Source organism: Acomys russatus, chromosome 7, assembly GCF_903995435.1.
Source record: "Acomys russatus chromosome 7, mAcoRus1.1, whole genome shotgun sequence".
Classification (NCBI taxonomy): domain Eukaryota; kingdom Metazoa; phylum Chordata; class Mammalia; order Rodentia; family Muridae; genus Acomys; species Acomys russatus.
In genome coordinates, this window is record NC_067143.1 from 50,452,443 (window position 1) to 50,476,471 (window position 24,029).

The 24,029-nt window shown below is 54.6% G+C and overlaps 2 protein-coding genes across 4 annotated transcripts in view; both read left to right on the top strand.

Annotated features, from left to right (window-relative positions):
• LOC127191967 (guanylate cyclase D) overlaps nt 1-759 on the top strand; it is a 37,257-nt gene extending 36,498 nt beyond the window's left edge. The window contains exon 19 of the mRNA XM_051149324.1: nt 298-759. Within this exon, the coding sequence (XP_051005281.1) occupies nt 298-406 (109 nt within the window). The 3' untranslated portion in view covers nt 407-759. The remainder of the gene's footprint in view (nt 1-297) is intronic.
• Nucleotides 760-11,767: 11,008 nt separating this feature from the next.
• On the top strand, nt 11,768-22,048 carry Lrrc32 (leucine rich repeat containing 32). Of its 3 annotated transcripts, none has more exons than XM_051148997.1 (3): nt 11,768-11,864; nt 15,940-16,034; nt 19,974-22,048. In XM_051148997.1, the coding sequence occupies exons 2-3, from the start codon at nt 15,948-15,950 to the stop codon at nt 21,876-21,878; spliced, it is 1,992 nt and encodes a 663-aa protein (XP_051004954.1). In that variant the 5' UTR covers nt 11,768-11,864; nt 15,940-15,947; the 3' UTR covers nt 21,879-22,048. The 3 variants fall into 3 exon arrangements, with proteins under 3 accessions (XP_051004954.1, XP_051004952.1, XP_051004953.1); XM_051148995.1 differs by lacking the exon at nt 11,768-11,864 and adding an exon at nt 12,113-12,506; XM_051148996.1 differs by lacking the exon at nt 11,768-11,864 and adding an exon at nt 13,682-13,849.
• Nucleotides 22,049-24,029: the final 1,981 nt, after the last annotated feature.

Genomic DNA, 24,029 nt, shown 5'->3' on the forward strand with positions numbered 1-24,029 from the left:
CCCCTTGTCTTAGTGCCTCCTGGAGTTATATGCCAAGTAGGGCACAGAAGGGTGGCCTCACAGGCAGATGGCCAGTCACTGCGTTGCCACAGAGAAGATTTCACATGTTTGAGCATTGGGCTCCTACAGTAGAAAAATGGGAAACGTTGAGCCAGTGTGCCCAGTGTGCCCACTGTGGCCAGGGCAGGCTGCAGACACAAGAGTAGAAGGCATGCTTGGCGCCTTTAGGAAGCCCTAGCCAACTATCACTCTAGCTCTGGCAGTTATTTATGACCCTCATTTTTCCTTTCTCTCCAGAGACCCATGGCAGGACCGCATAAACCAAGAAATCCGGACCGGCTTTGCCAAAGCACGTCAGAGTCTGGCTGAGCCGAGGAGGTCAGGGGAGGCTGGGCCAGGTTCCTAATAAGAAGTCAGTGGGCAGCAACCAAGGCAGCCAAGATGCCCTCACCAGCCCCACCCTGCTAGGAATGCCTAATCAGCTCCCTGATGGTCTGCCACCCATGAGTGACATGAGGTGCCAGTGTCTTCCCTGGTGACTCCCAGGTGTCTTTCCTCCTGCCAGGAAAACAATAAAAGTAGAAATACTCCTTCCACCCCACTGCGCTTCACTCAGTGTTGGACAAGCCATCTGGATGCAGGGAGCCCATTGTTCCCAAGCCCTGGTTCCCTATAGAAGACCCAGTGTCCAGCACATGGCTAAAGGCCCAAGACCAGGGTAAGGAGGGCCTTTGCTTCAAGTGGCACAGCTCTTCTGGGCAAAAGTAAAAGCTGGGCAGGAGAAGGTTCCTCAGGCTTGGCCAGTGTCCTGCCCCCCCCCCCGTGTGTGTGTGTGTGTGTGTGTGTGTGTGTGTGTGTGTGTGTCTCTGTTTTGTATGTGTGTGTGTCTGTGTCTGTGTCTGTGTGTCTCTGTGTATGTCTGTGTGTGTGTGTCTATGTCTGTGTGTCTGTGTGTGTGTGCGTGCGCGTGTGTCTGTGTTTGCATGTGTGCATGTGTGCGTGTGTATGTGTGTGTATGTGTGTCTGTCTGTGTGGGTGTCTGTGTGTGTCTGTGTTTGTATGTGTGCGTGTGTGCGTGTGTATGTGTGTATGTGTGTCTGTCTGTGTGTACATGCATGTGTGTGTGTGTGTGTGTGTGCGCGCGCGCGCGCGCGTGTGTGTGTGTGGTCCCTGTCCCCATCCTCCATCACAGTGCTTCTCGGAGCCTCTGTGCTATTTTCCCTAAGAGTATTGAGAGGACTCTCAGGACGCCTAGAGGGCCCATAGGGAGCGCCCCGCCCTGTCTACTCCCCTGCCTCACTAGAACCAGTCCACAGCATCTAAGAGCGTGCTGTCCTGAGAGTCCAGTGTGAGCTCCCAGAATCTCAGGATGGGGGAGAAGGGCTAAGAATTCCTTGGCTGTCAGGAAGATGAGAGTTCTATCATTTAGAAGAAGGGGGGGGGCGGGGGGAGAAGCCCAACTTTTTTTTGCAGCACATCAAAGAATGTTCCCCAAATCCCTACAGGTGATTTCAAAGCCAGCAAGATCAGGCACACGTGTAACTCATTTCCCCACTGATGGCTGAGAGGGGGAGCTGAAAGTAAGATTTTAACCTGGGCGTTCTGGGAAACCCTGTCTAGGGTCACTGTCCACCTGGCCTTCCCTACCCGCATAACTCTGTGGCGATTGTGTGAAGCCTGTGGAGACATTGCGCCCACCCAGGCACCCTGCAGAAGTGGAGAGGGCAAGTCCTCCCATTTGTTGGTGGCAGATGACTATGATTTGTGCAGTATAGCCATAGGGAATCTGTCCTCTCTGTGGGTCCGCATGGCCTGCCTTAGGCCTGTGGCTCTTATCCAAAGCCTTCTTCTGCATCTTCATCTGAGACACACGTGATTGGCTAGATAGTCAGTGAGGCCCTCTGGATACTTGGATGTGTAAATTCTGTGAGTACCCTGGGGCACACAGAGAGACACAGATGCACGTGTTGGACAAACATAAGGAAACTAGCCTTCCCCTAGGCTTCAGCATTCCCTCTGTGAGCTGTGTGGCCTCCACCGATCTCCATGCCTCAGTCCCCACTGCACTATAGGGAACAGATGGCTGCCTTACTACCTGTGGGCTCTTGTGCAATCAGAGTGGGCAGGGAGCCGAAGCCACACAAACTGGGGGTGTGGGGCAGATGTGGCTTAGGGTGTGTACATGTGTATGCAACGGGACCCATGTGTCTCTGTGGAGACTTATGTAGACACCAGAGCTCAAAGGGCCCCTAGCAGATGGGTCAAGGTGAGCCTGTGTCCGTGGACATGTGTGAACTGTTACTGTGTCATGCAAGCACTGTTGTGAGTCTCTGTGTCTATGCATGTGTGTGGTTGTGTGTTCCTGTGTGCACATAGCAGTGTATATGTGGGCATGGCAATCTGCGAGCCTGGCTTCAGCATGTGTGTTACTGTATCTGCGTGTCCGTGTAGACCCTTCTGTGAGCACCATGCAGCTCATATTTGGGTGTCCTATAACATATGTCTGTGCATGCCCCTGTACATGTCACGTCTGATGTAGCTGGCTTTGCCTGTGGCCTTTTGTACTTGAGCAGTACAGAAGAGCAGCCAGCCAGTGGTCACCAAGGGGATAACCCCCTTCCTGGTCCACGCAGCTGTTCTCAGCCTCCTGCACAGACCTTTTTGGGAGAACCTGGGGGCTTAGGGGGACTTAGGCTCCATATTTGGCCCACTAAGCATAAGTGGTTATGTGAGTTGGTCCCTCTGAGGGGGTTCTCCTGCTCTACCCTTCCCTGTCATCCAGAGTCAGGGAGTGGGCTGTGCTTTCTCCATGCTGCCTGCTGTGGGCCAGGCCCATCTTTAGCCCTACTATGCCCACTACCCTTGGAGGAACTGTTTGCCCATCTTATAGAGCAGGAGATGGAGAGGGAGATGGAGGTGGGTAGCATGCCCTCTCCCTCCCCTGACTCCTGCTTCCTGAGTGGTGACAATACTAAAGGAGCCCAGAAAATTAGCCATGGTCCCCAACATGCTCTCAGGGAGCCTTCTCAAGGACCGTGGCTCTCCATTACAGAGCTGGGAGGCCTTTGGAACTTGGCACGGTGGCTCTGGAGAGGAGCCAGGCCAGTGTCTGTATGAGCTCACACACGTGCTCAGGTGGAGCCTGAGCCTAGGCCCTATGATGGTCATCATCCGGTGACTAGAGGCCCCTCTGTTCCACCAGCTGAGCTATCCTCCTACCCTTTGGAATGGGTTCCTAGTGAGGGGCTATCCCAGCCTCAGTAGGAGATGGGGCCACACTTCAGCAGAGGGGGTCCTGGTGGAGCCAGGTGAGTGGAAACTCTTGGTCCATCGTCCTGCAATTGGGCACAGTTTGGGGTGGCAGACTTGGAAGACCACAAAGACTTCAGCTTGGCAGCCAGGCCCTGCACCTACCTGCCCCACCGCAGGCTCCCACAGACCCAGGCTCTTCCTGTGGCACATTCTCTACTCTTCCCCCAGAGCTCTCAAGATATCACACACAGCTTTGTTCCTGCTGCTGTCTACTTAAATGACCTTAACCTTTTCCAACACCCAGTAAACCCCTACACACCCATCAAAGCCCACCTGAAAAAGCCCCCTTCTCCTCCTTTTGCTATAGCCCCTTCCTACCCCTCCTCTGAATGATTGGCAGTTGCTATGGCTTACATCACTGGGGCAGCAGCCTTATTCAGCTCATCCCTTTAGCCTAATGCCTAGGCAGAGGCAGTTCAGGGACCGGATTAATGAATGGACAAGCAACAAAGCTAAGATGCCCATAAGCTTCTTATGAGCGTTCCTCTCCTGGGATGCTTGGGCTAATGCTCACTCAGGACCCAGTGATACAGGCTCTGCAGCATGTCTGCTGGCCTTAGCCTCTCTCTATTCACAACCCCACAGCACCTCCAGCCTGACAGCCTGGGCATTCCCTTCTAGACACTGGCTTCCACCCTTCCTGATAGCTTCTTCCTCTCCAGGTCTCTGCTCTCTGACACTTCCTACAGGAAGCCTTCCAAGCCTTCCCTGAAGCCTTTCCTCCCACCCCTGAGTGCTATGCAAGAGACTTCTCATCTGCAGCCACTCTGGCTATAGTGACCTCTCTGAGGATGCCTGTACTGCAGACTTGGAGCTTCCTGAGCACGGCTGGGTCTGTGCCCTGCTCTTGTGACATGTCTGGTCAACAGAGAAGGAACTTAGTGTGTGGCATCAGAGGTGGAGGCAGCTACAGTGGTCAGGTGGACATCAGTATAAGGATACCAATGTGTGTGGAACACCGCTCAAAAGAGAGCCAAGGCTACACTCCATGGGAGGCAGTTAAATACTGCAAAGCAACAAGTATTGGGCATCTGCTATACGTAGTCTCTGTCCAGCCTTGAGGTCCTGGGAGGAAGGCCAGCTGCTCCTTAATGAGAAACCAGGGTACCCAAGCCAGTCCTGGCTCCTCTCTAAGGTCTAAGGTCTGCAAGCCCCCTTTCCAACCCTCACACACCCTGTTCAAGGATCCAGCTTCAGCGAGATGGGTTTTAAGACATCCACTAGGGGGCAAGCAAGGTATTCCAGAAACAGGTGGAACACCTCAGGCTCCGGATTTGGTTGCCCTGACAGAAGAGAGAAGGCACAGGTAGGCTCACTCAACTGTAGCAATTTGCCTGGGGACTCCACCTGACTACTCAAAGGCAGTAAAAGATTGCGGGTCTCGGTGTCCTGTCACCACCCAGAAGGCCTGGAGGCACGCATCAAAGGGTTCATTGGCCTTCCGTTAGTCACACTTTGTACCAAGTGACAAGTAAGTAGTGCTCACTTTGAGCACGTTCTCTGGTTCATGTGGCTTATTGTACCCTCTCCTGGGAGGCAGGCCAGATTGTCCCAGTCAAGACTGAGGCACTCAGTGCAACCTTCCTCCTGGCCCCCGATGGCTTGGACCTTTCTTCTGGGCCCCAGATCTACAGACATCTCCTTGGGGAGTTCCAGGTCTCTCGACAATGCATGGTCTAGTCAGGTGTGTGTGTGTGTGTGTGTGTGTGTGTGTGTGTGTGTGTGTGTACATGTGGGTACAGGGGTATTGCGTGCCAATGGAGCCAGAGGTTGGTGTTGAAGGCCTTTCTTGATGGCTCTCCACCTTAGGTTTTGAGACAGGCTCTCTCACTGTACCACAGTATACCGACTAGGCTGACTGGCCAGTGAGCTCCAGTCTCAGGCTCCCACTGCTACAATTAGAGGCACATGCCACCACAGCCACCTCTCTGTGGGGGATGCTGGGAGTCAGAACTCAGGTGTTTGTGCATGCATAGTAAGCATTTTCCTGACTTAGCCATCCCCCCACCCCCAGCCCTAAGGCCTGGACTCCTTAAAGGCTTAGCATTCTCCTGGAGTCTGGACACACTGTGAGGCTCTCATGGATAGCCCACGGAGCACCTTTAATATCACACACACACACACACACACACACACACACACACACACACAAGCATGCACTAATGTGGATGGGGTGTCTGGGACTCCATCCTTTTCATAGTCCCATGAGGTAAATAGAGGTCATCTTTTTAGATGAAGGTATTCAGGCTAGGGTCAAGGTCAACCAGTCACCATATGGCAGAACTGAGCCTCAACTCCAAAGCCACCTGTAGCACCACCCTGGCAACCTCAAAAGCTACAGAGCAATGAGGTGATATGAACATCACATACACAGAGATGGGGGAGGGGAGGAGTGGGGTCAACAGTGGAAATGGGACCATTTTGGCATGAAGCCAGAGGAGGAGCCGGTTAGGTCAATACCATGACCAGATCTCTGCATAGTGAATAGAGACACTAAGAAAAGGACTGAGGGCAGAGGTCAAGGTCAAACCAAGAGTGTGAGTGTCAGACTGTGGGTGAACAAAGCGAAGGCCAGAGCTCTAGGATGCTTTAGGATTCTGTCTTTGTGTGCAGCGCAGCAGCAGCAGCCAACTCAGAGTCTCTCTCATCCCTCCCAGTGGCCCTTTCCTGGCTCCTGAGTCCAAGGAATACAGACACAAGGCACCCCTTTGGGTCATTTTTGCTTGGTCAGCATGGAGTCCTAAACAGGAAGTTCCTTTAGCCCCTGCCCCTGGAATTTTCCATGAGAGAGAGGGTGTGGGGGGGAAGGTGTGGGGGAGGGAAGCAAAGAGGAAGGAGCTGGAAAGGAAAGAGAAAGAAGGGGCCTGGAAAGGGCTTTTGGTGGAGACAGATAACGAGGCAGGCTGGAAAGAGCAGGAAGGAGAGAGAGGCAGAGGAGGACGCGTGTGGTTGTGTGATTTGCAACATGGTGCAAGAAGTCCAAGAGACAGGAAAAATGGGGGTAGCCTACCCTCAGTGCCATCATAGGTCTTCGAGCAGGTGAGTGGCCTGGTCCATGGCTGCCACAGGGACATAGGGACATGAAAGGGGACCTTGGACTAGGAAGCTAACCTGGGGAAAGGGTGAGAACACAGGAGAGGTTCCAGGTTCAGAGAGGAGGGAGGGAGAGAGGAAGAGGAGACAGACCTAGGAAAGGATGCAGACCAGTGCCTGAGGGAATGGGGGGCAGGGAACAGTCCATCTATGGTGGCACTGGCCTAAAGGCTGTGGGTGAGCTTAGTAGGCTGGGGAGCTGGCGGCATCAGTGGGGAGCAGGAGACAGGAAAGCAGTCAGCCCCCTTCTAGGTTTGGCTAGGAAGGGCTGGGAATGAGGGCTCTGTCCCTACTGGTGGAAAACTACACAGGGAGAACAACTGTCTAGAATGTTCCTCTCTCAGGACCCATGTCTGCCAGTAGACAGCACAGCCAGACCACCAGGAGGCCTGGCAGACCTAGGAGGCTCATGTAGACAGGGTCAAGTTTGTCCTGAGGAGTAGAGTTCAGACTCCAAACCCCGGTGTCCTGCCTGCTTGACACACAGAGGGGTGAGAGAGTCAAAAGGCAGGAGTCCACCAGGCCGGAAGAGGGCGGAGAGCAGAAGTCCTGAAGGCCCGGCAACCGTTCCCAAGCCTCCAGATCTGGAAAGCAGCAGTTTGAGGGGGGGGGATCACCATCCGCGGATGCACCCCTTCTCCTTGTTTCTATCTGGCTTAATCATAGACTTCCTGGTGCTGCTGCAATCTGACTGATGCCAAAACATGTCTTTCCCCCTTCTTTATTTTCTGTACCCCAGGAATTCACCCTAATGAAAGACACTTGGCCCATATGTAGTGTGACTCTGAGGAAATCTGCTCATGGGCCCTGAAGATGGCAGCCCAGGTCCTATGAACACATGTACAAGTGCATTCTGGTCCTTTCCTTCCACACAGGTCAACTTAAGTACTGTTCCCTCATTATTTTCCTAAGAAGCCGTCTTTGAGAGAAGGCATGTGATGTTCAGAGCCTGGTCCTAGCAAGCACTCTTCTGCTCTTCTAGAAAGACCGTGAACTGGACAACTTGAATCCCAGAGATCCCTAAAAACTGAGCCACACCACCTGGGCCCTGGGTGGTAGGCAGTTGGGGAGAATCCTTGCCAGTCTGGCAAACTCAGCCCAAGCAGGAGTCTCCACCTTGAGAAAGGGCCTCGGGGGAACTACCAGGACAAGGTGCCCAACTGTGAGAGCTCTGCCAGGCCAGACAGCCCATCCCCCAGCTGCTGGGTGCATGGAATCTGAGGGGCAAGGTCTCCCCCATTACAGCACCCCCAAACCAGGCTCCCCAGGGCCTTCCTCCACTCTGGGACTCCCTTCTTCCCATCACCCACAGAACTCAGGTTTCCCATGGGGAAGATGACACCAGCCAGAGTGACCCCACCCTGCACCATATCTTTCCCCAGTGCCATTGGGCCCTCACCACCCCTGAAGTTGGGCTTCATTTGGCAGAAGATGGTCTTGACTCTACAATGAGGATGTTGAGCCGAGGGTGCCACATTCCCCCGGCAGTAACCCTTCCTCCCTGTAGAATCCAGTTCCCATTACTGCCAACTCCAGTGCTGCCCCATGGGCCATGAATAAGGCCATGCTATACCACCTTCATGATGGAGCAAGGCCCCATGCGATCTGACCTTCAAATGGTTAACCGGGAAGCCTGTGAGCTGGGTCCCCCCCCCCCCCACTCCCCTCAGTTCCCAGCAGTCCCCAGCCGCAGTACTGCGGTTTCACGGTCCACGGCTCAGCACAGACAAGCTGTGGAGATGCTTGGAGCTTCGTGTCTGTCTTAAAAGTTCTCCCTTGGCACCTTGCCACTCCCTGGGGGCCTGCAGGGGGCTCAGTCACAGCGCTCCTTGTCGGGAGGTGTTCACTTCTGGGACTTGGAGCCCAGAGGCCCCTGTGTGACAGCAGAGGGGAAACGGGCCTCACCAACACCTGCTATACCTGCATGGTTGACTCTGACTGCCATCTTCCACTAAGAACAGAAAACCAGCCCTCTGGGGGTTCAGCCCCACTCAGTAGGCTTGCAGGCTTCAAGATGCCCTGCCCTGCCCATTGTATGGATAAGGCCAGAATGTCTGAGTCTGTCCCAAAAAGGGGCCATGGACGTTTCTAGAAAAGCACACACCCTGGGCTCATTCCACAGCCTGTTGCCCTCCACTTAAAGCCATCCAGTGGAAATCACATACCTAGTACCTATGTGTGCTTGTCCCCTTGGTCCCAGCATGGGCTTTTGGCTTCAGACTCCCTTCAATGACACACCTGACACCTAGCCACATGGACCATACTTTCTTATTGTCCTTTTAAGAGACATGGTCAGAGCCATGATGGTCGTCAGCACCCTCTTTGTAGGGCAGGTAAATGGGGGAAGAGTCGGGGAAGCCAGGGTTCTGCCCCGGCAGTCAGGGCCCTAAGAGCAGCCGATGGGGGAACTCCCTGGCTCCCAGGAGCCCACATGGGTACTAGGCAGGGGCACAGAATGAAGGCAGCCATAACCAAACACTAGACTCTGGTGTAGGAGGGGAAACCTGTGTTTGGTTCCTGATTCCCAAGCCATGTGATTTGAGACCAGTTACTTAACCTCTCTGAGCTCAATTTCCAGTAAGTGAAAATAAAGACTCCCTAACTGGAAAGCTGTTCGTGGCCATCTTTACTCTGCTATACCAAATTAGGACTGGCCCAGAACAGGTGTTCAGCAAAGAGCAATGGAAACTAAATTAGGGATCCATGTAGCCACGGTCCTTTCTCACTCTGTTCTATAGCTAGACAGGACAGGAAGCTCACAGAGGCTTAGCAACGTGCCCTAGATCACGCAGGACACGTACACCACTGGCTTGCTGGGTCACTAACTCCTACACATGACCTCAAGTGTTAACCTGCCTGAGCAAAAATCCTCCCAAGGAACCTTGAGCAAGACTTAGTGTCTGAGGGCCACTCTCTCAGAGCGAGAGCAGTGAGAGCTCAGGAAGGGACGCGTAGATGAGAGTTTTTCCATAAGGACACCAAAGATGATGCCTGACCTGCCACCTGAGGGACTGTGCTGAAAACACCCAGTTTCTAGGCGGTGCAAGCAGTATGGGAAGGAACTGGACAGAAAGCTGTCCCCTCCGTGGGCCTTAGAATAAAGCACCATCCTGGCTGCCTTGCTTAGATTCTGATATCTCGAGCTCTGCCTCCTGGGCTGGGCCTTTTACACTTCTGGATCAGTCATCCTCCTTGCTCTCCCCGCCTTAGCCTCACAACTGCCCACAGGAGACAATGCTGGACAGTTTTATTTCCCAGCCTCCCAGGGCCCACCTGGGGACAAGGGCCAGCATTCCCATTGGGTTCACTGTATAATTAATTAATTATACAATGTTCTGCCTGCATGTAGGCCTGCAGGCCAGAAGAGGGCATCAGATCACATTGCCAGATGGTTCTGAGCCACCATGTGGTTGCTGGGAATTGAACTCAAGACCTCTAGAAGGGCTGTCAGTGCTCTTAACCTCTGAGCCATCTCTCCAGCACATCCATCTTATGCGGTTGCCTCGGCCAGCCGCATTGTGGGTTTATCATTTGCTTTCCCTCTACAGGAACAAGTGGAGGTCAGAAAAACCAAGCAACCTTCCCCAAGTCACACAGCATGACAGCCCAAGGACAGAGATGCAGTAGGTGGGGGCTGAAAAGTTCCGGCTTGGTCCTTAGGCCCAAGAGACCTCTCTAGTGGGGGGAAGGGGGAATGCTTGGTTGCCCCTCTGTCTCTCTTATCTCTTGGGGAGCCCCATTCCGGCCACTGAATAAGACCGAACCCCATGTGCTTCCTAACCACAACCACAGCCTCTGGGCGGGGCGAGGGGGGGGGGTCACAAGGGAAGCAGACTGCTCACCCTGTATGTAGCTAAGGCACTGGCCCAGCCCTGCCCCCACCTTCAGACATGCTCTAGGGCAACTCCAGTAGAGTGAGTCAGCATCAGGCACTTAATGGAGAGGCAGGTAGCGAGAGCCCCAGCCTGCCAGAATCTCTTCATTCATGCTCTGCTCATGCTGCCCGGTGGCCAAGGAGCCCCTTCCGCTCAACCCATGACCCCAGGGACAGGAACCTGAAAGAGGTGTCCAACCTCGGGCTGCTGCGGTTGAGGAACGTTCTCTAAGCTCACTTGGGTGCAGGCCCTGGCACCCACAGCCCCAAAACAGCTCTTGTCATTCCTGCTTTTCGAAGAGAGAGAAACTGACATTCGGTCTCACTGGATAGTCCAGAAAAGGGCTGAGGTGGATGAGCTAGGACCCTGGAGCTCCTGAGGTGGCTAGTGGAGGTGGCTGGGGGGGGGGGGCAGAAAGTTTGGCTACTCTGCTGTATCCATCTCTTCACTTACAACTGGAATCTACTCTGACTGACTCCTCAGAGCGACAGGGGTTGCTCCCTTCAAGAAGCTTTCCCCGAAGGCTTTCTCCTTCAGTTAGGCCTAGAGACCAGCTGTCAGGGACTGTCCTCTCTGGGTTGTCCCCACTACACAAGTCCTCTCCACAGTGGACTAGGAGGGAGGAAAGGCCACCCTGGTTCACCCTGGCTTGATGCTGCTCGCTTTCAGCTTCCATGCCCGTCAAAGTGGGGTGGGGTGGGGTGGCCCAGCTCCCAGCGCTGTGACCATCAAGAACATTATGAATGAGGAGCCGAGACTGGAGGGCAGCGGCAACACTCCTCTCCCAGGAACGCGCATCTTTCAGCCCGCACCCTGCTGGGCACGGTGCCAGTGACTGAGAAGGGCCAAGTATCCTGAAAAGGGAGCAACTCTGCCTAAGTCCTGAGACTCTCTCCATGTGCAGTTTAACCTACCCGAACCTCAGCTCCCCCAACTGTACGTGGGGACCTGACAAGTCTCAATCAAATGGTTTTTTCATAAATATATACATATTTACCGTCATGCACCTTCCAACTCCTAGCCTCAGTTTCTCCATCAGTTAGAGACTTCGACAGGCTTGGAGATGACTTGAAGGCGGGATAGCCGAGGTATGGGGGTGGGGTGGGGGAACCCCCTTAGAGCGTCCCAAGGCCAAAGAAGGGTCACTTCCTTCCGTGCTGGTGGTTGTCAGTCACCTCTGGGTGGCCCCCCGCCCCGCCCTGGTGTAGCGGCGCCAGGATTTCCTCCGCGGACCTGCGGCTCCCCGCACCCTAGGCCTCGCGGGCCCACGGATGCACGTGCGGTTGCCTCGGTCTGGGCTTCCTTCGGGAACCTTTTCCCTCCAGGAGTTTTGTCAGGCAGGGCGATTCCAGAGCAGATGCAGCTCTGTTCCCAGGTGGTTCCCGATGGGAGGGCGGCGTTAGGACCCCGCGGCTCCGAGCCCCCAGGGGGCGTGACCGAGCGGAGGGTGCTATTTAAAAGGCGGGCGCCGCCCCCTCGCGGCCGGCTGGAGCGGCGCTGCAGCTGCCGGGCCTCGGCGCCCGAACCCCCGCGGGCTGCGCGAACGATGCGCGGCAGAGCCTGGCGGCGGAGGCGCTGAGCCAGGTAGGAGTGATGGGGGGCGGCGGCGCCTAGGGTGCTAGGGCAGCATCCTCGGCATCCTCCCTCGGCACCTGGGTCTACCCCGGGGAAGATGGGCGGTCCCATTTGACAGCTGGGAAAATCGAGGCCGGAAGCTTTGGACATGCCTAGGAGCACACAGCCAAGCAAGCAGATCAGTATTTGAATTCAGGTCTGCCCCAGGCAGACATGGGCTTTCCACACCACCGCTGTTGTCTTTGGGGGGGGGGGGATACTTAGCGCTCTTTGGAGAGACTTTAAGCCGACGTTCTTTAATTGTGATAGACGGGAGGGACCCCGCGAGGGACCCCTACCCCACCTCCACCCTGACATTTCGCATCACTGCCACATTCCTTTGGGTTAAGGTCTGATTCCCTCGAGATGTGGGATGTCTCCAGAACGGGCTGCCCCTAGTGATTCACTGCCCTGTGAGCCTGGAAGCTGCTCTCCCAGGCCCCCTTTGTCAGTACGTCAGAGTCAGAGCCGACTGAGAATCCTACTGTCCAATGTGCTCCTGGGCCTGGGGGCTCCTGGGCAACTTTGGAAGGAAGTCTTGGCAATTGCTTTGGAGACAGAGGGGCTGGATTCTGGTCCTGAGTCTTCTATTCATTGTACAAGTGACTTTGGGTAAGTCATTTCTCTGAACCTCGTGTTCTGGGAGAGAGGGGTGGGGGGGGGCAAGAGTGTCTGTGTTGCTGGAGAGCACCCAGCATTAAGGGTCTGTAGATCTGGAGGAGACCCTGTGCCAGTTTGGGGATCAGGCACTTCACCTTTCTTAGCCTCAGTCTTCCGGTCTATAAATGGGGATTACAGCAATCACCTCCTTCAATGGTTGTGAGCAGTATAAGAGCTACTATGATCAGCCAAGTGCTTAGAAAAATGCATAACCTTCTTGCATAGTAGCAGCAGCCTTATTTTGGTTATAGGACTGCCCCCCATCTCTGTCTGGTCCTCTTTTTTGTCACACACAGAGACACACACAAGCACAGACACAGATACTCTTTTACACTTCTCCAAGTCAGAATCCAGCCACTTACCTGCAGACCCAGGGCCTCTGTCCTCAACACACCTCTCCTGGGATGCTCAGCATCGTCGCGGTGTCTGAACCAACAGGGAAGGGCACTGTAGTGTCCCAGGACTTTCCTGGCCACACTCCACCTGATCATCCCCATGGCTGAGGGTGGTCAGTGGGATGGGAACCTGTGTGTGCTCCAGATGAGTCACTCCGGCAAGACAGGTAAGAGAACTTTCCATGGGGAACCAGACTAGCAGGTGGTGGGGCTTGACAGGAGCCCAGGGTCAAATACCCCTGGTCTTCCCTGTGAGCTCGAAGCCCTCAGACACTGTGGAAGGGGGCACAGCACGGGGCTACCTTCCATTGCAATTCTGTGGTTCAGTAGGGACTGCCCCTTGTGGATCTGTACAGCAAACCCATGCTGGAGTAAAACAGGATTTAGCAAAGGAAGGAGAGATAGAGTCCCTTTGGCATCTCTATCTTAACCCCAGGTCCCAACTTGGCCTTATTGCAGCTAAACTTCTGCTGTCCCTCAGCCCCTCAGTCCTTGAGAGAACTTTCGGGAGCATCTACTTAAGGAGTGGGTTTTTGGGGATGGGGGAGCCTGAGCAAGAAGAGCATTCTGTGCAGAGGAGGGGGACAGCAAGGCAGAGCCCCAGGCAGGCGGGAAGGTACTGGGGTGTGACTGAGGAGATTTTTGAGGGGAAGAAGTTGGTAGATGGAGCTGATGTGAGAGAGAGAGAGACAGACAGAGACACAGACAGAGACAGAGACAGAGAGACACAGAGAAAGAGAGGGAGAGAGAGAAGCCTGGGACGCTGCTGGAGATTTTGAAGTGATTCATAAGATCTGACATGTGATTTTGAGACGTCACTGGCTGCCATGTATGGGACAGATTGCCTCATACTGAAGGGAAGCAAGAACAGAGAAAGTGGAGTCTGCTGTTGCGGTTCAGGTGGGCAGCTTCGAATCTGGTGGGAGGGGGAAGGGAAGGGGTAGGGAGACAGAGGGAGTCGGAGGACCTCTCCTCACCTCCATCCCACAATGGAGACTCACATGCTGGTGTGCCACCTAGCTGCCCTGTGTCATGAGGCGGTCCTCCACGGTTACCTTACTTCCAAGGGATGGGGAAGCATGGCGGGGTGTGCTTTGTGCTCCAGACTGGGCTGTCCAAGCTCAGCAACTGTGAGAGCCTGGGGAACGCAGGCCAGCCATTGGGGAACCAGAGGAGGCTTCCATGGGAATGGAAGGTATTCAGCCACAGGGGAGGCAAGGAAGGGAGGGCCCGGGCAGTGGAAGTGCCCAGACATCCAAAGGAAATACACGTGCTCAGAACCCACAGAGTGGGAACACTGAGAAGCCAGGTGGGAGACCAGCGCTGGCCCAGGAAGGATCAGCTCCCTAGAGCCCTAGAGGTGAAGGTCAGGGCTTCTCAATTAGCCCTGAGTATGCAGGTGGGAACTGTGTTCACACCAAAAGAAGAAAATTTCCTGTGAGCTCACAGCCTGTAGTGAAAGCAGAGAGGTGTGGGGCAGGGCCGGGGCCTGGGAAAGCCAGGAGGGAGAGTTGAAAGAGCCACGCTGGCCCCTTCGAGTCTCAGCAAGATGAGTGGTCACTGCATTGAGATTCATTGCCAGTGGTTTCTGATGAGCAAAAGAGTGGGAAAGGCCCGCAGGTCTGTCTGTCCCAAGGCCACCATCAGAGTGGCAACTCTCATCCTTTTCCTGAGTGTGCATTGTGGGAGGTCATCAAGTGTAGAAGTGAAAGGCAGAGATGTGTTCGTCCGTGTTGTCTTGGGTGCGTTGCATGGCTTCTCTGAGCCTTGGTTTTATCTGTTGTTTGTTTTTTCCCCTTCTCTATAAGTGATGGAACTGAGGCCTTGTGAGGCTTTAATGAGTTAATCGCTGTCGAGAAAGGCTTGATGGTGAGGTGTAAATGCTGTGACACTTTCAAAGATGGTCTTTAGCCTCAATAAAACGTGGCACAGTTGCCACTGCCATTTATAGTGACCCCTACGAGGTCACACAGCAGGTGCCTAGCGGAGATGGGAGGGAGCTGTCAGATGTATCTGCTCTGAGTGCTGTGGTCCCTCCTTGTAAGCACCCTGTGTCCAGGTTGTGATCTCTTCAGCCCACTGCCTCATCACTGTTTCCCAGCTCAGAGCTAGAGGTGAGATAGCATTCAGTAGGGGAGTAAGTGAATTCATGCATTCGTCAGTTAATTAAGTTAAAAGGCTAATGCACGTCTCCTTGGCACATGGCTCAAGTCCAGAGGGATTCACCCCTGCTAAGGGCCTCCGGTCCTGGCTGTTTACACTGCAGTGAGCCCATAGCCCCCGGGGCAGCCATAGCCTTCAGTGAAAGTAGAGAGCTGGCAGCCTGCTGGGGTGGGGCTTCCTGTTACTGCCGGGCCAGCCCCAACAATGAGGAGGTCTGAGAATTCCAACCAAAAGAAAAAGGTCAAAATGAAGGATTTGTGACTCGCAGAGAGTGAAACATTCCATTGGGGATGGGGGCCTGCTTGGGGCCTGGAGGGAAACTGAATCAGAGGCCCACCTCCCTCCACCAGGCCCTGCCCGGGGATCACTCTGCCTCCTGAGCACCCCTCCTAACTGTCTTCTTTGCATTGTTTAAATCACATTCTATTCATTTGAAGGGAGGGGTGCACGGGTGGAGGGTAGTAGGAATCCAGGGGTCAGCTTTCTCCTTCTACCATCTGGGTCCCAGGCTAAAACTGAGGCCTGGTGGCAAAGGCCTGTACCCCTGAGCCATTTCCATGGCCTCAGCCCAGCCTGAGGTAAACCTAAAGCGGACATTGTTGTACAAGTCTTGCTTCCCCTGAGTAGTGACTCAGCTTGGCCCCCTACCTCAGCCCCTTAAGTTCCAGGACACCATTGCTTCCCCCCATGCCCCCATCCCCCAACCCCCACCCAAGGCCCAGTGTGCATCTTGCTTTCAGCCTAGGATCCTCAGTGGAGGGCTGATGGGTGCTGCTGGCAGTGGGAGGGGCAGTGGTCTCACCATTCCTCTTTCCTCTCCACCCTAGGCAGAGCCATGAGACACCAGATCCTGCTACTCCTGGCCATGCTGACCCTGGGCCTGGCTATCTCTCAGCGTCGAGACCAACTGCCCTGTAGGATGGTAAGACACAGGCAGGCAGAATAAGGGGTGCCTCAACAAAGGTGGGGGTTCCCAGGAGCAAAGATTTGAGGACCCAGAAAAGGATAGAGCTCTGCCTTGCTGAGCTTATTTGTTGAGGGTACACTAGACTGTTGAGAAACCTGCTTACCCGAGAGTCCCATCTGTTTCCATTTCACAGAAGGGAAACTAAGGTTTGGGGAGGCTAGGGGACCTAACCAGGGTCATTCAGCTAGGGACAGTGGGGCCTACTGGCTCTCTATTCCCCAATTTGTTCCTGTTTTAAGCAGTTGGTCTTCTGGGAGTTTCTCAGGGTAGACAAGCTGGGAAAATCTCCGCTGTACTGATCATCCTGGGCACAGCTCCCTTCCCTGGCTGGGGTCCTGGACGCAGCCTACCTGCTGGAATGCCCCTTACTCATTAGAGCCAGGTCAAACGCCACCTTGCTCAGGAAGCCTCCCCCCACCCCCACCCACACCTCCATTGCCAGGCTGACTCCTTCAGCTGCTCCCTCCTTTCACTTCCTACCCTCCACCCATCTCCATGCTGAGCAGACTGAGGATTTGGGGTGCTTCGTGCATGACCCAAGGCTGTCTTACCTGGCCAACCAAGAGCTCCGAGGAAACAGAGACCAGGCTTGATTTACTTCCGTTCTCTTCCTGTTCCAAGACAGGCAGATACTAAAGATATTGTGACCCCTGTGAAATGCAGGGAAAGGACTCTGTAGGTGGGCGGTTCTCAACCTGTGTGTGGCGACCCCCACAGGCCATGTATCAGATCTCTCCTGCATATCAGATATTCACATTACGATTGATAACGGTAGCGACGTCACAGTCATGAAGTAGCAACAAAAATAACTTTATGATTGGGGGTTATCACAAGCAGAGGAACTGTGTGTTAAGGGGTCACAGCGTTGGGAAGGTTGAGAACCACTCACCTAGGTAAAGTAGAACTAGAGCTAGGACAGGTCCACAGGCAACTGCACTTGGGGCACAGAATGGATAACTGCTTAAAGAGACCAGAAATCCCAGCAGCCCTTGCCTGCTGTCTGCATGTGACTAACTCTAGCCTGGAGGCCTCCTGGGAGTCCCACAACCAGAATGATGGGAAGAAAAGCCTCAGACATCACCGTATGCCCAGAGCCCTGGAGGACTGAGGCCCTCGGTGGTGAAGTGCTCTGGCCTCTGTGGACAGAAGCCACGGGGCAGGGACTCTCTGAAAAGATGATAGACAGGAAAGAATTTCTGAGCAGTCAAAGAAAGTTCTAGTCACAGCAGCAGAGGAGAGGTGTGACCATGTGGGCCCCCCGATGGTAGAAGTGACAGAGTCAGGATTCAGACCCAGCTCCCCATGTGCTGTTCATTGCCAGAGCGTCTCCTCACATGGGTTCGTCCTGCGTGTGAGCTGGACGGCATGTCCTTTCCCTGCAGTGGCTGACACAGCAGAGTGAGGAGGAATGCTAAAGCCCAGCTGAGGCCCATTCTCACACATCTCCACACCAGAGACACCCCTGGCGGTCAGTCAGAGCTCAGAGCCAAGGGGGGTGAGGAGGGTACTGAGGTGGAGTTCAGGGAACCTCCTGTCTTTCAAGTTCCTTCTAAAGTCCAGGCTGGATCAGAAGGGGGGTACCAGGGGCTCCCCTGGACCTCTGCAGTATGTGATAGACAGTTCCTCTGAAGCTGGTGTCCTGAGGAGCCTTTGCTCATCCAGAGGGGAGGGAACCTGGGTATGGGCTTACATGGGGTCAGGGTGGGGGGAGTATGCACTGCAAATGCAAGGTAAATAGTGTCTGTGGCGCTTGTCCAGCCAGCCTGGGTGCCACCTGGGCAGCTGAAGACTTGGCTTACACACAAAAAAAAGGAACTCATACTAGCATTGGGTTGATTTTGCTGCTGCTTATAGCAGGGTGGTCCTGGGAGCTAGGGAGCAAGTGGGTGTCTGGTTTCTGTGGGTGGCAGTGAGGGGGGTTGGTGAGTCTCCTAGAGCCCCAGTTGGCAGCTTTCCCTAGAGGCATAGGGCTAGTCGAGGTATTTGTGCAGTAGGCATTCACACAGGTGCCCACGCCCTGTCTCACCCCTATTCACCATGGGGTCCTCAGGAGATGCCTCAGAGGTAGGTCAGGCTTGTGCCTTTTCCTTGCAATCTCAGCCACTGGATCCCTGTGACCCAGGGAAGTCACTGCCAGGGCAGACCTTGACCTCAGCATCTGGACAGCAGGTGGGTTGGCTTACTCTGATCTGATGTCCCTTTCTGGCTTTAATCTGAATATCTGGATTAGCTCTTTTCTTTCTGGCATTGATTAGATCAAGGCCTCAGCCCTTTGCTTATGCACAGATGTCTGCAATCCATTCATAAAAAACATTTCCGGAGCACTTTCTACGAGCCAGGTCCAAGACATCAAATGTCAATCAAAGTAAAGAAGTTCCTCTCTGCTCCAAGCTCCCTGTCTGCAGACCCAACTCAGATTTGCTCCAGGGCCCCAATCCATAGGGAGAAAGCAGAGCTAGGGAAGGCCTCGGTGGAAGAGATGTTGGGATTCCCATGTGGGGAGTTCACACACAGATCTGCTCCATGCTTGTCCAGAGATGGGCATGGAAGAATGTAAAAGCGGTAGCTAGACACAATCACTGCATGAACTGGATCAGGGTGTGTGGGCAGGTTGGTCAGCACCACAGATGGTCTTGGTGGACTCTGCTCTATGTTAAGGCCAAGGGGACCATAGGCAAAGCGGGGTTTGAGCAGTCTCTGGGCGTTTAGCAGGTGGGTAGATCAGTGGGAGTCAATGAGGATAAGCTGGGGGGAGGGGCAAGGCTGGCTGGTGTAGAAGTCACAGTATCTGCTAGGGAGGGCAGGGGTACCTGCGGGGAGAATCTGAGAACAACCAGATGGAGATGAGCATTTGCATTATGCGTTGTTTGAATGTGATTATGGCCATTAAAGGCACATTTTTATGGGTGGATAAGAGTTGCTAAAAGCCCTGTGTTCAAATCCCAGCTCCCTCCACAGCAGCTGGGTGATAATGAAGTCTCCTTTACTCTTTCCAACCTGGACTTTGGTGAAAAAACAAAACAAAACAAAAAAAACATATGCTTACATCAGGTCACCCTTGGACACCGGTGGGCTGTTGTGAGGGTCTGAGGAAATCACCAGTCTGAAAGTCCTGGTTTCTAAAGCAGGTGCAGGGAACAAGTTAGTTTGGGGGTAAGGAACTGGACTGTCGATGTTGATGTGCCCTGCTAGTGGTCACGCAGTTAAATGCCATCAGATAACACCCATTGGGTGCTGACATCCCTTTGCTCTGCTCTGCTTCCTAACCCCTAATACCTTCAGTGCCCTGCACTGGACCAGGCCACCAGAAGTGGGGCCACTGATACAGGGAAGATAGCAGCTGCAGAATGGATTCTGCCCGGAGCCACCTCAAGTCACAAGAGGAATGAGATCTGAGCCTGGGTAGACGAGTCAAAAGGGCTGGCAGGATAGCCTTCGGGCTTCCCTGTTGCAAACATCTTTTCCTGATGAAGCTCCTAGCCTAAGGCTGGAAGATGTTACATCTGGCAGGTGGCGAGGGGACCCAGGTGTGGAACTTGGAAGCTGCGGGCTCATCTTGACCATGTTGCTCCTTGGTTCTGGATCACTCTGAGCAAAGACATGGATTAGTTTCCCATACATCAGGACAATAGTTAGCACGTGTTTGTTCTTTTACCTGTCTGCTATGTCTCTTTCTACTACTCCCTTCTGCCCAGCACCCACCAGACTGCCAGAGGCAGGGCCAGGGAGCACCGTGGGTCATCAGCTGGGTGGAAGCAAGGCTAACATCCTGGGAGTCTGGGGAGAAGCCCCTAAAGCTTGGGTGGGCAGGGCTTGTCATCTTTCATAGAGAACCCTGTCTGTTCTATTGTCCCTATTAATGCCAGCTTCTCTGCCACCCCTTGCTCTCCCTAGGTGAACAAGAAGGCCTTGTGCCAGGGCCTTGGCTTGCTTCAGGTCCCCTCAGTGCTCTCACTGGACATCCAAGCTCTCTACTTGTCTGGGAACCAGCTGCAGAGCATCCTAGTCTCTCCCTTGGGCTTCTATACAGCACTTCATCACCTGGATTTAAGTGACAACGAGATTAGCTTCCTCCAGCCCGGGGTCTTCCAGGCCCTTCCTCACCTAGAGTACCTCAACCTGGCCTACAACCAGCTTGCCACAGGCATGGCGCTGAACAGTGGCGGTCTGGGCCACCTGCCCCTTGTCACCTCCCTGGACCTGTCTGGTAACAGCCTGTACGGTAGCCTGGTGGAACGGCTGTTAGGCGAAGCCCCGAGCCTGCACACACTCTCCCTGGCGGAGAACAGCCTCACTCGCCTGGCCCGTCACACCTTCTGGGGCGTGCCAGCACTGCAACAGCTGGACCTCCACAGCAATATTCTGATGGATATTGAGGATGGTGCCTTCGAGGCCCTGCCCCGTCTGACCCACCTCAATCTCTCCAGGAACTCCCTCACCTGCATCTCGGACTTTAGCCTGCAGCAGCTGCAGGTCCTTGACCTGAGCCGCAACAGCATTGAGGCCTTCCAGACAGCCTCGGAACCGCAGGCCCAGTTCCAGCTGGCCTGGCTCGACCTACGTGAGAACAAGCTGCTCCACTTCCCTGACCTGGCTGCATTCCCAAGACTGGTCTACCTGAATGTGTCCAACAACCTCATCCGGCTCCCTGCGGGGCTGTCCCAGGACAGTGAGGACCTCCACGCACCCTCTGAGGGCTGGTCAGCCTCCCCACTGTCCAACCCCAGCCGGAACACCAGCACTCGCCCCCTCTCTCAACTTCTAAACCTGGACTTGAGTTACAACGAGATCGAGCTGGTCCCCGCCAGCTTTCTTGAGCATCTGGCCTCCCTGCGCTTCCTCAACCTCAGCCGAAACTGCCTGCGGTCCTTTGAGGCCCGGCAGGTGGGCTCCCTGCCCTGCCTGGCACTTTTGGACTTGAGCCACAATGTGCTAGAAGCATTGGAACTGAGCACCAAAGCCCTGGGGTCCCTGAAGACATTGCTTCTACAGGATAATGCCTTGCGAGAACTGTCACCCTATACCTTTGCCGGCCTGACCAGCCTGGAGAGTCTCAACCTACAGGGAAACCAGGTCAATCCCTGTGGGGAGCAAGCAGAGCTAGGTCCCCCAGGCTGTGTGGACTTCTCTGGGATCCCTACCCTTCATGTTCTGAACCTGGCAGGGAACTCGATGGAGACGCTCAGGGCAGGCAGCTTCCTCCACACCCCACTCACTGACCTGGATCTCTCTGCCAACCCTGGTCTGGAAATGGCCGCAGGAGCCTTGGCAGGCCTGGAGGCATCCCTGGAGGTACTGGAGCTTCAAGGCAATGGCTTGATTGTCTTGAAGGTGGACCTGCCCTGCTTCCGCAACCTCAGGTGCCTTAACCTTGCGGAGAACCGCTTAAGCCGCCTTCCTGCTTGGACGCAGGCCGTGTCCTTGGAGGTGTTGGATCTACGAAACAACAGCTTCAGCCTCCTGCCAGGTAATGCCATGGGCGGCCTGGAAGCCAGCCTCCGGCGCCTCTACTTGCAGGGAAACCCACTCAGCTGCTGTGGCAACAGCTGGCTAGCAACCCAGTTGCACCAGGGCCGAGTGGATGTGGATGCTACTCGGGACCTGACTTGCCGCTTTGGCTCCCAGGAGGAGGTGTCCCTGAGCCTCGTGCACCCGGAGGACTGTGAGAAGGGGGAGCTCAAGAACTCCAACCTCATCATAATCCTCACCTTCACACTGGTCTCTGCTGTCATCCTCACCACACTAGCCACTTGCTGCTTCCTCCGCAGGCAGAAGTTCAGCCAACAATACAAAGCCTGATGGGGCTGGGGGAGCCTCTTCCTACTCTGTGTGGAAGCCAGAGGGGCAGAGACTTTGGGGGTCCCACTCAGGTTACAAAATGACCATGGGGCTCGCCCGCCTGCATCCTGCCGCATGAACAGGCAGTTGCTTCCTGGGCTGCAGATGTGGTCCAGCTGTGGAGCCCAACGTGAGTGCGACAGTTTACTGAACACAGGATGCCAAGAGATCTCCGCTGAGCATCTGTTCAGACTACACTCTTCTCTGGGTATCAGCAAATGGCGCATGTGCCTGCCCTATCCTCTGGCAAGAGAAGCTGTCACAGAACCACACGGTGACCATGTCATGCGAGGGGCTTGAGGTGGGGAGGCAATGGGCCCCAGACCCTGCAGGCCTCAGCTGATCATGATGAACCCATCCTGGCTGCCTGTGACTGGGCAAGAAAGAGCCAAGGCCCACGAGAGGATTTGTCTGAGCCATTTCCACCCAGAGCCCTGTCACATCTGCTGATAATGATTTTCAGCCTCTCTGGAAATGAAGAACTTGTGACCGGAAGAGAGATGCAGCACCTCCCTCGGAGGTTTGGAATCGGGGCTCCTGGACCAGATTCCACAGCTCCAGCTGGACCAGCTTAAAGTGTGGTCACCTAGGCTTCCACTCAGGCCCAGGCTGGTCTGGGTCCTGCCTTGGACAGGCCATTCCCTCCAGTCTACTCTTCTACACACTCACCCCAGTGCTGCCGGGATCTCCAGCCCCCAGCTCAGGCCTCCTTCCATTCCAGCTCCACCCTGGCTTTTGAGCCAAGAGGGAGAGCCTCTGCTATCTGGTTCTATTTTGCACTCAGCTTAGCAGCTGCAGAGGCAAATCCAAGCCAAGTCTCAGAGGTTTCTATGTTATCTGGGTTAGGCACAAGAAGAAGGAGAAGAAGGAGGAAAAACAAAAACAAACAAAACAAAACACCAAGGTTCCTACATTCCCTTTGAGAGCCTCGTGCCTGAGAGAGATGCCAAAGTCAAAAATGAGTCAGCCCCACATCCTCCCATTTCCCTCCTCTCAGACAGGCCCCCACAGACCCTCTCCTTTTCTGCCTCCATGCCCCTCATTCATTTGCAGACCAGTATGAATTCTCCCTTTCTCTTCTCCCTCCCACAGTCTCACTCCTGGAGTCTGACACAATCATTGAGTGAAACCTCCTCATTGGACAGATAGGGATACTGAGGTTTAAGGCCACGCTCAGAACCACAGCAGTCACTGGCCGAGGCTATGGGGGGGAGAACAGCTGGACTGCTGCGCCGGGGTAGAGCTTTGCGTGCTGAAGGCCCCGAGCTAGACGCTCAGCAGCTGTGTCTGTGTGTTTTCCCTGCTCCTAGCAGTCACCGCCCAAGGCGAAGGCAGCTCTTGTGCCTATCTTCACCACACATGGAAAAGAAGGAAGACCGCCCCTCCTCCCTCAGACTCTCCTCTTGTTCTCCAGGTCCATGGGCTGCAGGGAGGAAAGGGAGCCCTGGGCCCAGTTCCAGAACCTGCTTCATCAGCTCCCCAGTGCTCACCCCACTGTCTGCCTGGGCACTTGGCAATATATAAGAAGATGAAAATGCCATTCTCTCTCTCTGCCCCATTTTACAGGCAAGGGAAACTGAGGCCCCGAGAAGGTTAAAGGCTCAGAGCACCAATGACAAATCCAGGGCTAGAACCCTCACTGGGGCAGCAAGTGTGGACTCGGTGCTACCCCACACAGCACTCTGTCTCGGCCTGGAGGCTGAGGCATGGTCCCTCACCCCCACTCCCCACACACCTGAGCTCTGAAAACACTATATTATGCTGCTGTCACTCCCCAGGACTGGCCGCTGCCAGGCCCTGGGACCAGCTCTTTGTATAACTCACATGAATGTATTAAAGTATAATTTTGGAGAAACTGTGGCCTGCCAGCCTGCTTGCTTCAAGCACCCTATACCATTGTGTGCACTTGAATCCTGGACCTTTCTTTTCCCATCAGGGGCTTTCGTTCCTCCTGAGGCGTCTGAGAAGACGCTAAAGCTTTGGGGTTTGGGCCTCAGCTGATCATGGCCTCATCATACCCAACAGCACAGACGATGCCCCACCCTAATTCTGAGAAGTTAGTGACTGCTTCTTCCCACCTGTCTGCAGCTACACGTCCCCCCCCACCTTTCT